This window comes from Mus caroli, chromosome 8 (genome assembly GCF_900094665.2).
Source record: "Mus caroli chromosome 8, CAROLI_EIJ_v1.1, whole genome shotgun sequence".
Lineage (NCBI taxonomy): Eukaryota > Metazoa > Chordata > Mammalia > Rodentia > Muridae > Mus > Mus caroli.
The window spans coordinates 12,798,172-12,812,720 of NC_034577.1; the positions used below are offsets into that span (position 1 = coordinate 12,798,172).

A 14,549-nucleotide genomic window follows, 5' to 3' on the forward strand; every position below is an offset into this window, starting at 1 on the left:
AATATATTGAGAACTGGAGCCCAACTCAGAGAAGCCTACTCAGGACACAGGCTTTCAAGGTTCAAGATTAATATGTTTTTTAAAAATTCATCTTGTAGACATCAAAAACGCCCAGATGATGGATGGGGCTAAAAAGGTCCTTGTTTAATTGTAATTAATGGTGGAGGCAACATATAAAGAATGGGATTCATTTTCAGCCACTTGAGAGAAATAATACNTCCTACATAAATCTGTCATATACTCCCAGGTCTCGCCTACTCTACANCAGCTTCTGTTCCAGTNCTATCTTAAAAGTGAGTGTACATCCAAAGCAGAAGCCAGTGACTGCCAATCATCCCTCTCTTGGATGCTGGCAGGAGTGGATGGCCTAGGTGAGGGGGGAAGGGGAAAGGGAAGCCAGATGACAATACAAAGAAGGAATTAGTAGGTGGTTAAAAAACTACAAGACAAGCAGGGATGCCTCATGACATTGGCTGCTTGCTTAGCTAAGACAGGTTGCAAAACTAGAAGAATGTTTTCTTTGTTCTTGTTTCTGTGAAACCACCTCCTTTGGGAGAACACAGCAAGCATGTATTGAGGAAGGTTACTGGAATGTGAAGGACAGGTGGAAGTCACCAAGGGATTCCAGGAGATTCTGTGTCTCTTAATTCTCAAGGATCTCCATGTAGGGATGACTGCAAGTGACAAGTGTGACCACCACAAAACTCAACAATGTGGCAAAGCTACAAATGCATTTTTAAAGTTATCTTACATTTTAACTGGGCTTAAGAAGTCACAGGTCTCCAGTTCCCATCTCTGCCTTTTCTCCCTACTTATTTTGNTCTAGTGTCTTTCACACATCTCTCCTGCAAAGTCAGCTCTTTTCAAACCCCATGGACTCCATGGACTCCTTTCTAGCTTCCTGGCCTATCAGAGTGTTCAGATATGCATATTTATTTAACTGTCAAAGGTATTTTTTTTAAGATCTCTTTTCCTTTTAAAAAAGCAGAAAAATGTACATACACCCCAAACCTTTGACAAAGGAGTATTTGTAAAGTAGGGTAGAGGAATTTGGTAAATTCTGAATGCATTTTGACTACTATGGTTATTGACCAAATGGGTGGATAATCCCCCTTACTGTGTTACATTTTAAAAAGAAAATAGGGGTGGGAGCTCTTTGGTATTCAAACCAGGCAGATGGAAAGGGGTTGATGTAGACAACAAGAAAGGGGTTGATTGTTCCCTATGCAACAATTTAATTAGCTTCTCACTAGTGATCTGAGACTAACTTCAGCCAGAACATGGTATTGGGTGCCTGGTGAGGACTCAGGGAAGATGGCATCCTCAGTTACTGTCATGTATCCTGATCTCTGACATTCATGGGTTTATTCTAGAATCTGTCTCTTCCTGAAGTTTCCCTTCACTGATGATGGGCCTGCCCTGTAGAACCAGGAAATTAAATATCCTACATTAGCCATGGCCAGTTCAGAATTTCTTGCTGTCATTGCTCTGTTGGGTCAATGTCCTTTTTAGATGGGAGACATGGAATCTGGGCCCAACCTCCTTTATGGCAGACCTGCTGAGAGGTGGACTGAGGATAATTCCCTAGTCATAGCAGCATATGAGCTTATGAACAAGAATGTAGTAGTTTCATCTATCCACAATGCATTGTACCTGAATTTATGGACAAGGTTTCCATATACAGCTGTTCAGCCAGGGCTATGTGTTCTGATACATTGCTATCACTTGGAGACTCTTTTAGACCCTGGTACAAGTTATATTTAATCAGACTCCAATTACATGCAATACTTATTTTGATTACTTTATAATTTATATTTTTGCAAATTTCAGAAATGTATCTTATAATTTTACAATTTTAAAATTGTATATATTTGATTTTTCCCGCAGTCTGTGTGCTTCTTGTGCCTTTCAGTCTGGGTCACTCTTAAGCCACATATTAGATTAGNTACACTTATTCCCATCATACAAATAATGAGTCTTGAGGGGTGATATTACACATTTTCCACTGCTGAGAAAATAACCAAACCTTTAAGAAAAAATTCTTTTTCAGCACTTTACAGACTACCATACTATATAACAGCCTGGAAGAGTTTTAAGGACCAAATGTGGCTATTTTAACTCAGAGTCAGGTCCCTCCACTGATGTGGATGAACATGCAGAGGCTTTAGACATATTCCCCACCAGACCTAGTGTCCTCTTCTTCACGCTGTTTACTCTGTATACATGGGACAGNGTCTCCCCCTGTCACCAGGTCCTTTCAATGTACTACATCACAGCAACTTCTAGAAGATAAGTGGCATTAAAGACCATCNATCAGAAGTAGCTATGGTTACAATAAAGTTCTTGGCTTTGCCTGTGACCCAGAATATGTTTAACCATTGGATACTCCTATTTTCAAAGTCCAGGATGGTGATTGCAACCTGAGGGTAAAGACAAGGACCTATAACACTCCATGGGAAACCAGGCCAGTGATCCATGACCCCAGTAAGGACCCAAGGTTACAATGGTGAAGGAAGATCATCTAAATTATAGGTCAGGTGANTTCTGTGTCTGCACCCTGCCCAAGGCCTGGTCAGCCAGCAATAAGCCCTAATCTTATACTCAACTCTACACCATCCAGATTTCATACCCTACAAATATCCTCATTCTATGTGACCAAGGACCAGAAATACAGTGCTATACGTTTAACTTCATGTATGTCTGCGTTAGGGTTTCAATTGCTGTGAAGAGACACTATGACAAAGATACCCCTTTCCTCCCCTTCCCTTTCTTCCTCTTGCTTTGGCCCCATTCATTCCAATGTGTAGGTTCTTTATTTATTTCTCATTACGGATGATTNTGAGCCACCAAGTGGTTGCTGGGATTTGAACTCATAACCTTCGGAAAAGCAGTCAGTGCTCTTAACCACTGAGCCATCTCACCAGCCCAAGTTAACTCTTATAAAAGAAAACATCTATTTGGGACTGGTTCAGAGGTTCAGTCCATTATCATCATCACAGATTTTAGGCAGGCATGTCACTAGAGTAGCTAAGAGCTCTATATCTTGTTCCAAAGGCAAACAGGAGGAGGGTCTCAAAGTCCACTCCCACAGTGAAACATATACTTCTTCCAACAAGGCCACACTTCATAACAGGGCCACTGTTGGGTCAAGAATATTCAAACCACCACACTGTGATTTGCAAACTGAGGGAATATAGTCTTGTTGAGAGCCACATTCTTAAGCTCATGTTTGGGAGAGAGCGCATGGAGTTCAGATGTGGTGTTTTATTTTTAATGATTGGGTTTATTCTTTGACATATCCATACACTCATACAATTCATTTTTAATCAAGTTCCTTTCCAATTCCTGTCATCCTGCCTAGCTTTTGTTTTTGTTTGTAACTTAGAGGTGAAACAAGGCTGTGTGATATTGTGGGATAGAAATTATCCACTGTAGCTTACCGATGGGCACACAGACAAAGACATAGTGCCTTTATCTCTCCCTGAGTGTATCAGGACTCAGCAGGGAAGGGATGGGACCCTTTGAGCTTCTTTCCCATCCAGAACTTAGAATATGCTAATTTTTGTAAGTAGAATGGTTTTCTGTTGGCCACTTATCAATGGATTGCATTTCTGTAGTGTTGATATATATATATATTTATATTACTGACAATTAGAAATATGCAGGATTAAGCATAAAGGATAGGAGAAACGAGATGAAAACAGAATATTTCAGAATTACATTGCTGAAGACAGCTATGTTTGGCTAAATAATATTATCTTTATTCTGAGGCTCATGAAACGTAAATTACTAAATCGGGTAGCTTTGTTTTTCAAGTATAGGATAGTTTAGGACTAAATATTGTATCAATATTCATTTGAATTTTTAAGTACAACCCATCTATTGAACTACTCTAAGCCTGTAATAACATGAACTGCAGTAAATGTTTCTTATGTGGAAGGTAAGTACAATGAATGGTAACATAAGTTTATTGACTAATGCTTGACTACGCCTCAGNAAAACCAGTTACTGCCATAGACTGTCAGAGGNCTAAGGATTATTAAACAGTGTTGGCCCATCATTCCCACACACCTCCCTAAGTTGATTGCTTCTACATGATGGGAGCATTTTTAAANGTAAGTTTCTTTTTCTTTCTTTGGTAGTATCGCAAAATCCCAGGGTGAAGAAGGACCAGGATGTTACATGTCACTTATTCATTCATTTTTCATNTATTCAGATAGTACCTTCTTACCTTGGAACTGAGCATTGAACCCTTTACGTCGGTGATTGCTGTCAGATGTAAAGTGGAGACGTAGCCAGTTCTTGCTGCTGATCACAGGGGATGGGAGGTTCATGCCTGTGAGCCTAGAGGAGAGAAAGCAGAGAGAAATATCCTTTGAAACCAATAGATCAAATATCCCATGGCACTATCACACCTGTTTTTAAAATGGTTCACTGACAGTCTCCTGAGATGCTTCAAGTAGAGGAAGGTTGTTACTTGCCTTCACACCTTAAAATGATTTGGGCATAACAGGACCACTCTTTTCTGAAACAAAGGAATGAAAGGATTTGAAAGGATTTGACATTTCTTGTCTTCATCAATGATGGATGCAGAATATGTGATTTNAGCTCTCAATTCCTTCTCTCAGGACCTTGATCATAATGAATATAAATAGGAAAGGGGGGTAGAAGTATATAGCTGAGGTAACTTGTTGCTTATCATGTCTGAGAGTAGACGACTTTCCCACAGTCCACCTGTAGGATTCACCCTAGAAACTCTTTCCCACCATAGTAAGGAAGATTTCTATAAGATTGACAAGTGTCAAAGATACTGGAATAATATAACAAAGTGAGAATTTACTAAAGAAACATTATTTAAAAAAAACAAAAAACAAAAGTAGATGTGATCAATCTCTCAGAACTGTTTAAAATGTTTCTCTGCTCTCCAAGGGTCAGCTCAGTCACCTGGATAGTGGCATCTTCTATAGCTACTGTTGTAATGTGGTTTGAATTGCAAAGGGGAAACAATACTCATGTCATAAAGACCCTAAGAATCAGAAAGACTGGAGATATACTCAGCAAGGCTTGGGATACAGCCTCACTGTACCCCAGAACTTCAATTCTATCATAGCTGAGTCTGGCTTGGCCATGCAAGAGATGACATACCTCCAGGTAACACTGAGAATGACCAAAGGAAATGTGAACTGATGATTAAAAGGTTAGAACCAGTTTAGCTCACCTTCATTTACCTGGTGGGCTTGGATTGGTCTCAGCTTTAAAGCCTGTTATTTTAAAGATTCTAATCCTCACAACAAGGTAGGATTGCACTGCATAGCATGCCAACATTTTACAATACTCTTAAACCAATACCTTCTTGACCATATCATATTTGCAAAGACCTAACCACAAGAAGGGGCAGGTTTGTATGAATCACCACACATTTTTGACAAGGATATATGGTATTGTTTAGTATCCTTACAACTGGTAAGTTTGTTATCATTGAAAANCATNCAGAGGGTACTTCATGTTCATTCCACAACAAAGTAGAGTGTCTATAGATTCTGGAATANACATTTCATATACTTTATTTTACATTATGAAACCTATTCTGAGACCATGGGTCAAAGTGAGCTCACAGGCAACAGACTGTTGATTTCTGTCTTAGACTAACCGGGGCAATGTGTAAAATTACTTTGAGAGGGCTGCAGAGATAGCTTGGTGATTAAGCTACTCTTTGTTTTTGCAAAGGACTGAAGTTCAGTTCTCAGAACCTACCTGGCACTTTATAATCACCTGTAGCTTGTGTGCCAGGAGATCCAATATCACCTTCTGGTTCCTGGACTCACACAGTTTTATAAGGCCATACAGACTCATACACGTACACATAAATGAAAACAAATAAATTAAAATATCTTAAAGATTACTAACTAGAAAGAAGTAATTAATCTATTTTAAAAGCTTATTTCTTAAGTGGGTGTGTGCCTGTGTCTATGTGTCTACCTGAATATAGTTGCCCNTGTATGTTTATTTATTGGTTTATCTGGAAAGAGAACCACTTGATGATCTATGTCTAATTCTATAGGTTTAATATGTGCATATTTTCTTCCCAGGAAGCAGGGTCTCATTACGTAAACCAGGCTGAAATGAAATTTGTCATCCTCCTGTCTCAGTCGCCCTAGTGGTGGGCTGACAGCCATGTCATGCATGGGCTTATTTATATGAAGATTTCAGTGTTATCTGTATCTCAGCATGTGACAAAACAAAAGAAGACTTTTATCTCAGTTTCATGTCTGATGGTGTGATAAAATAACTTACCAAAATGAAGTTAGGGGGAAAAGGTGTTTATNTGTTTGTTTTTAGTTCACAATTCGAGGTTATATCCCATTACTATAAGGAAATGAAGGAAGGGGCTTGAGGTAGTTNGTCTCCTCATATCCACAGACTAGAACAGAAGAGAGACTTATTTGAGCATCCCAACTTTGAGCAGCACCATCCTGAGGGCTGGGGTCCCAGACTGAATGAAAAGGGGCTGAACACCAGCATCCATCCCTCTCTGCTCCCTGATTTTAGGAGCAATGTGATGAGCGACCTCATTTTCCTGCATCATGCCTTCTGCATCATAATGGATCATACGCTCAAATGGTGAGCCTAAGTAAACCCCCTCCTCTCTAGAATTGATTCTTGTCATGTATTTGATCATATCCCGAGAAAAGGAACTGATAGGCCAAGTGTCCCTTCAATGTAACTGAGAGAATCACTTTTTGCTTCATTCAAGAATGTCAAATTAAGCCACTTAAAAGTAATGGAAAAATTCATGTTCATTCAGTGTCCTCAACAAGGTTCTTCTTCTGTTAAAAGTAAAAATAAACGTAAGACTCGCAGGACTGTTCAATTTAAGATGGCCTGCTTTGAGCAGAAATAGAGCAAGCCAATTTGTTCCACTTTCTCCAAATAGTTTTGCCATAAATTCTAGGATTCTATTTATAAGACACATATTACTTATTTTTCATTCAGCCACCCGTCAGCTTGGCCTTTCTTTTACATGATGGAAGGGGCTGAACANGTTGAACTTAGTTCTATGGACCCAGGGTGGTGACTTGTGTTTGGCTTATGTAACTTGAAAAATGTAGAGTCAACNTATTGATATAATTTCCTAAAATGCATTTGGAAACTCTAGTGGATTTCAGCTTTGCTCTGTTTGGGCACTTCTGACTAGAAGGCAGATTTCTTGCAGTTTTAGAAAATCATTATAGAGATTATATGGGGGAATCCCTCTGCAGTTAAAACCTTTTCATGATGATTAAGAAGCCAGAACCTATTAGAGATACTAGGACACACTTTAAATGATCTGTTCTGTCTATGGAGACTAAATAGTTTAATAGGCCTATTAGTTCAAAGAAGCTGCTTATAGATTTGAGGAGAGCAGCCTGTGGATGATAGCAGTTTTCTGCTGTGTTCTTAGAGGGAAGAAATGGGAAATAATTCATGTTGTGGGGCTCATGTACCTGTTTTACCAGAGTAGAANAGAATAATACGGTCACACATTGAACTTGTAAAATGCTATATTTTTAATTTTAATATGTCATTCATATTGTAAATCAAGTAAATACATATGAACTTAAGATTTATAGAACCATGCCAAGTTTATAGAATAGGCAGGAGGGTAATGAACAAGAACCTTTGCCTGCACTGAAGTAAAAAAGGATGTTCGACAGGTGAGAGGGTGCACCACAGAAGCAGACAGCTTTGGGGACAGGCAGGAGCCACAGAGCTGCTGAGGNAGCACCCTTTTCGGGCTGCAGACATCCGGCCACCCTCCCAGCCAGAGGACAGGTGTCTGCCTAGCTTGGAAGCCCTCTGCCTCAGGAGCAACAGGCTCCAACTTGGTTCTGGGACTCAGCCAAACTTAGTGAGACTATGCCAGGGCCTAGCAAACACAGAAGTGGATGCTCACAGTCAGCTATTGAATGGATCACAGGACCCACAATGGAGGAGCTAGAGAAAGCACCCAAGGACCTAAAGGGAACTGCAACCCTGTAGGTGGAACAACAATATGAACTAACCAGTACCCCGGAGCTCTTATCTCTAGCTGCATATGTATCACAAGATGGCCTAATAGGCCATCACTTGAAAGAGAGGCCCATTGGACTTGCAAACTTTATATGCCCCAGTACAGGGGAANGCCAGGGCCAAAAAGGGGGAGTGGGTGGGTAGGGGTGTGGGGGTGGGTGGGTATGGGGGACTTTTGGTATAGCATTGGAAATATAAATGAGCTAAATACCTAATAAAAATGGAAAAAAAAGATGTTCAGTTATATATGAATGTGTGCATGTATATGTACATGTATATGTGTGTGTGCATGTTTTATATATATATATATATACATATATATGTGTGTGTATATATATATATATATATATATATATATATACATGTAACACACACACACATATATATATATATAGGCATGAATACATGCATATCACACCCATAGCTGAAGAGGAAGTGCCAAGGAATGGCACATAAGTCTTGGAAGTAATTGGTTCTCTTCCCTGAGCAATGGGAGAAGATGGGTCATAAAAAGTGACCCTTGGCCTTTTGGCCCTTTTGCACTTATCCCTGTGAAGATCCTCAAGTCTTGGTTCAAAATGACACAGAAGCTAAGTTAGAGAATGGCTGTGATCAAAAGTGTTTCAGCTCACTCCTTGTAAGAGTGAGCCCAGAATCCCCCCTCCCCTGAATCTTCCTGTAGTACCTACATCACCATAAGAATAGACATTGTCACAGTCTGAGCTCCAACCAAGTCAGTGTTTTGGTTAGAAAATAAATGTACCTGTAGCACCTACGTCACATAAGGTCCTGACATTAGACTCACTATCTCTAAAGTCCAAAGGTTTTTCCAGAAAACGTCAGACCTTNCTTCCCCATGATACTTGATATNACAAACTTAGTTGGTGGCTGTACTGGTAAATCAGTTTCAGAACAATTTTCAACAAACACATATTTCTGCAATCAGCTTATATAACTAATACTCCAAGACTAATTTTAAGAAATCCAGAGTGTTCCTGGATTACAAATTCTCTGATAACATTTCCTTAAACAGTGCTAATAAGAATGTATATTCCTTGGAACATGTCTTATCTTTGCTCTTCGGATGAATGAAGTGCCCTCTTTAATCACTTCAAGAATGTGAAGTGAATTCTTTATTTTTTCACAAATATTTCTTCTATCAAAGACTACAATCTTCACCTATCAGTTAAAAGGAATTCTCTCTTGTGCCAGGTGAAGTTTTATGATAGATAGGATGTCATATCTAGCATTATTTAGGTCCTAAGGTTGGAAGGCCTTTGCTACCTGGCATTGCAGTCTGGGTATTTGCAGCTCCACTTTGTGCCATTACACCACATATGACCATTGAAGGTACAGTTAAGCTTTCTTTAGTTACAGGAGGGCCTTTGGATGCTAGCCATATGTCTTCAGCTATTGACTACTGTTTCTCAGCTGGAANAGTAAGCAGAAGTGTTCCTGTGTCACCTATGGTACACACAGGCTTCAGGCAGAGGTCATAGAATAGCAAGTATTCTCCTAAGGATAATTGCTTTTTTCCTACATCTGTAGTCCAGTGATCTGGACTAACAACAACACTTAGTGGCCACAAGTACTCAACTCATCTAGGTCTTAGGTTACTTACCTCCTATTGTTTTATTGCAAATAAAACTTACATTGTTATTGGCGTTGCCCTACTGGTGCTTTACAGACCTTCCCTTTGCAACCTTTATCTTAACAAGCAAAGAATTAATACCTTTTCCATCTGTATGTATACATCTTTTCTGTCTCAATATCTCCATTTACAACTATATCACCTGTATGTGTAGAGACTGTGCATATATAATGATATAGATACATATTCTATATACATACTTTGTATATGCATACATATGAATATATGTGTGTGTGTGTGTGTGTGTGTTTGTGTGTGTTTGCGTGCACGCAAATGTGTGTGTATGTGGATAATATATAAGTTGTTGATATATTTCTATTATCTTTTCATCTGCCATCTACCTATCATCCATCAGTCTATCTACTTACCTATCATCTTTCCATNTATCATTTATGTATATGTCNATCTTCTGGCTATCATCTATNACCTATGAACTATTTTTTATCACCTATATCCTAGCTCTTATCTATCTACAAACCTGTCTATCAGTTAGTGTTTTCCTATTATCTNTCACTATAGATAATATCTATGAATCTACATTCTATCTCTAATATATCATCTGTCTATCAACTTTTCCTCTATATTTCTATCACCTATCTATGTGTCTACAATCTATATTTTATTAACTGCATACGTATAGAATCTATCTATAAATCTACCATCTGCATATCTATCATCCATTCTTCTACCACTCTGTCCATCTCCTTCAGTTTGTCTGTATATCAAATCCGAATACAACATTTTCCAAAGCTGTCTTTGACTCTCTTTACTCTACTGGGGGAATGCAGCTNCACAGTACCCACACTCTGTAATTTCACAAATGTCAATATTGCTCTAAGTATTGTGTGATGTGCTGGGTTCACAGTGTCCAATAAACATTTGAACTTGGCTTCAGGTGGCTCACATCCCATGAGCAATTTTAGGGATGGCTGAAGGTACAGTGGCACAGACTTCTGAGGAAAAATATTCTTCAAGACTTGTCTGTGGTCAGTTCATTTAAAAAATGCAATTCTGATTGGGACTTCCTCCAAGTTTCCAGTTGTGAATTAAGTGTGAACTTAAATCAGTCAGAGGGAAGTTGAAGAAATTCAGAACACATTCAAGCAGCAGGCAGCTCCGGAGATTCATGTGTAGTGAAAGCAAGGGTTAGGAAAGTCCAAAGAGCTCAGAACCCCCACAGGGATCAGGCAGCTCCAGGGACTCACGGGCAGTGAGACCAGGGGTGAGATGTGGTTTACTTTTCACAGAAATGTCGAGAGCTGTCACTGCACCCTTCCTGTCATTCTGGCAGAGAGTTGTAATTTTCTTATTGGTGAATAAGCAGAGTGAGCACAGCACAGCAGTTACTGCTATAACTCTGAGAACTGAAGCTTATCCTAAGCTTAGTCCACAGCATTATAATTATCCTGACTGCTAATCTAACAAAAACTCCAGTGGGATTCAAAAAAATGTACATCCTAGCAAACAGTCACTCTGAAGATAATCCCACCATGTGTTCACTGCTTGTTAAGAATCTGCCAGGAACTATTGGGGTCAATGAGAGCAGNAAGGACCAGCTTCCCCTGGAGCATGAATACAGAGGCTGGTTAGGAAAGCTAGCCTATGCACTGATAACCATAAAGATAACCTATANCTACTCTAAACAGAGGGGCTGGTGTACACCTAATTTGAGCAAGATGAGTAGCCTGAACCTTTCTAAGCAAAATGTTTTGCCCATACTGTCTTTGACCAGGTCAGGGAAGTCTGTACCTACTCTGGCAAGAAGGTCTAGCCTGTATATCTTTTGCCTTAGCAGTAGGGTTAGTACTAGAAGGGCTAAATTGTCTATACTTGACTAGGAAGGCTATTCAGTGGCTCACTTGACAAGGAGAGCTAGTCTATACCTCATCAGACTAGAAGGGGATAGTCCATGTCTCACCCAATCAACAAGAAGTTAGTTATCTATATTCAGGCAGGTACATTTTGTTACAAAACCAGTCTAGAAAAGTCATGTTGCATAGAATTAATTAAAGATGCATCTTTTCATTATTAATAATGACAGCTATATTGATTAAAATCAATGACCACCTGCATTTTCTCTCTCCATTTTTCATGAATTTTTAATATTCAGAAAGACACCAGGTGGATGTAATGCCCCTTGACAGCAAATATTCTACCCATCTTGATCATCGTTAAGCACCTTCCATAGAAGTCAGTAACAAGATCAATTTCCAACAGTAGTTTTTTTTTTATTTTTTATTACAACAAACTTGCAAGAAAAGTTTAGGAATTTGTTAAAAGATAGTGTACCAAATTGAAAAAAAATTCACTAAATGATGTATATTTTTCTTAAACAAAAGTAGAGGACCCCTCCATCCCCTGAGATTTGGCCCCATGGTATAGACTATATGTCTGCTAGTTCTTCCTGAGTCCACTCCTTAGCTACCCCTACTTGCTCACCTCTACTCCTTTGTGACTCCCCACTGACTCACAGAACTGCCCTCTACCAAGGATTCCACAGCTTAGCTTGACTGGGACTGAGGTAGGCTAGCAATGTTCTTCCCTTTATCCATTCTCTTCTTCCTAGGGTCCCAAGAGTCTAGCAGCTGCTGCACACTTTANGTAATCTTTCCATCCCATCTCTGTTCCCTTTGAATTCTATGCCATCAGTGGATGGACCTGGGGTATCCCTACTTCTGCCTGTGCAACTGTTTGTAAAACCAGACTCCAGTCCCCACTAAAGAGAACTCTAGAGATCTGGGCTTAGTCAGTGACTGAACCATAAAACCCAGGGTGATCCAACATCCATAGTGATTGACCGACAACCTGTCAGATTTTGGAAATAGCAACCAAAGAACCAAAAACCCACTCAACCATTGTGAGACCATATAGTTACACCAAGAAATACCGCAATGTCCTAACTACAGCTGCCTAAATTCCAGTGCAATAATACAATTAGGAACAACTAATACAGCTCAGAAGCCAGAAATTCTATTGTAATATGCACTCCCCCAAAACCAATTTAACTGAAGAACAAGATAAGTACTTTAAAATAGCAATTATGAATATCTTAACTATGTTCATCCTCTAAAGTCCTAAATGAAGACTATGAAAACACAAACCACTGTTAAACAAGGAAAGCCCAATGAGATATACAGTAGAATTTACCAAAACAAAATCACTAAAGAAAAGCCTAATGTAAAACTCAAAATAATAATAATAATAAAAAAAACTAGGAAATCAAATAAACAGCTGAGAGGTTAACAACAGATTGTGGGATGTGGAAGAGACTTTCATGTCTTAAAGACAGAAGAATTTGGTAGGTCACTCAAAAAATAAATGTTAAAAAAAAAGGATCCTGGGACACTATGAAAATATGAAACCTACAAGTACTAAGTATAGGGGAAAGAGAATATACCCAGGAGAAAGGCACAAAAATATTCCTAACAAAATTAAAGAAGAAAATTTTATAAATGTAAATAAAGAGATACCGCTAAAGGTATAAGAGGNCTAACAAACATCAAATTGACAGGACAAGAAAAGAAGTTCCCATGACACATAATAATTGAAACAGAACATGGAAAGAATGTTAAAAGCTACAAGGAAAAAGACCAGGTCATATATAAAAGCCTATTCATTAGACTAACACCTTACTTCTCAATGGAGACTCTGAAAGTCAAAAGTGCTAAGTCAGGTGTCCTACAAACTTTAAGAAACACCAAATGCTACCCCAGACTACTATACCCAGCAAAATTGTCAAACACAATCAAGGGAGAAAGATAAATGTTTATGATAAANATAAATTTTAATAACTACTTTACATCAATCAAGGTCTGTACAGAAGTTACTAGAGGTAACTTAAGTCTGAAAAGAAGAGAAGACAAGGAATAAATAAGTCATAAGAATTAATTTAAAATGGAATTGTATTCAACCACAACAAAAATAACATAAATTAATAAACATTGTTTATTAATAACTATAAATCTTAATGGTCTTTATTCCCCAATAAAATGACACAGACTAACATATTTGATTAGAAAACAGGATCCTTCTTTTGCTGCACTCAAGAAACCTCCACCAAGGACAGCCATCACCTCAGGGTAAATGGATGAGAAAGGATATTACAAGCAAATGAAATCAAGAAGCAAGCAGGTGTAGCCATTTTAATATTGGAAAAAATAGACTTCANACAAAAAGTAATCGAAAGATATAGGAAAGGAACACTATATATTCATTAAAGGAAAAATCCACCAAGAGGATATTTCATTTCTAAGCATTTATAAACCAAACACAAGGTCACCCAAGTTCATAAACATGTAGCCGTTCAAACTGCACAGCTACAGTTAATATCAGATATTAACCCTTATAAATGATAGTGGGTGAAAGCACACTGTAGCCAAATAAATGGTATACCATGAAGGCAGTTCCAAGAGGGCAAGTTCATGGCACAGAATGTCTACACAAAAGTCATTATTTTATGTAGACATACAAAGCACAGTGATACCTTAATGATATACTCGAAAGCTCTAAAGAAAATAACAAAAAATGGTTAGGTATTTAAAAAAAATTAATAACAATATTGCAGAACTTTTAGTCAATTTAACCTAAGGAGAAAATAAAGATTCAAATTAATAANATTAGAGATGAAAAGGGGGAGATTACAACACACACTGAAAAAATTTAGAGAATCATGAAGACATAATTTTGAAAGATCTGTACTCCATCAAACTCTGATATGCAAAGGCATGGATTAATTTCTTGATAAATATAGCTACCAATTTAAACTCAAGATGAAATAAATAAGTTAAAAAGACTCACAACCCCCAGTGAAATAGAAGCAGTAATCACAAATCTTCCAACTTAAAAAAAA

The 14,549-nt window shown here is 38.4% G+C and overlaps 1 protein-coding gene across 1 annotated transcript in view; it reads right to left on the reverse strand.

The window, feature by feature from the left end:
* The window catches only part of Csmd1 (CUB and Sushi multiple domains 1), a 1,596,626-nt gene that overhangs the window by 569,364 nt on the left and 1,012,713 nt on the right, over positions 1-14,549 (reverse strand). Inside the window, exon 6 of the mRNA XM_029480674.1 lies at positions 4,232-4,344. Coding sequence (XP_029336534.1) covers positions 4,232-4,344 — 113 coding nt within the window. The remainder of the gene's footprint in view (positions 1-4,231; positions 4,345-14,549) is intronic.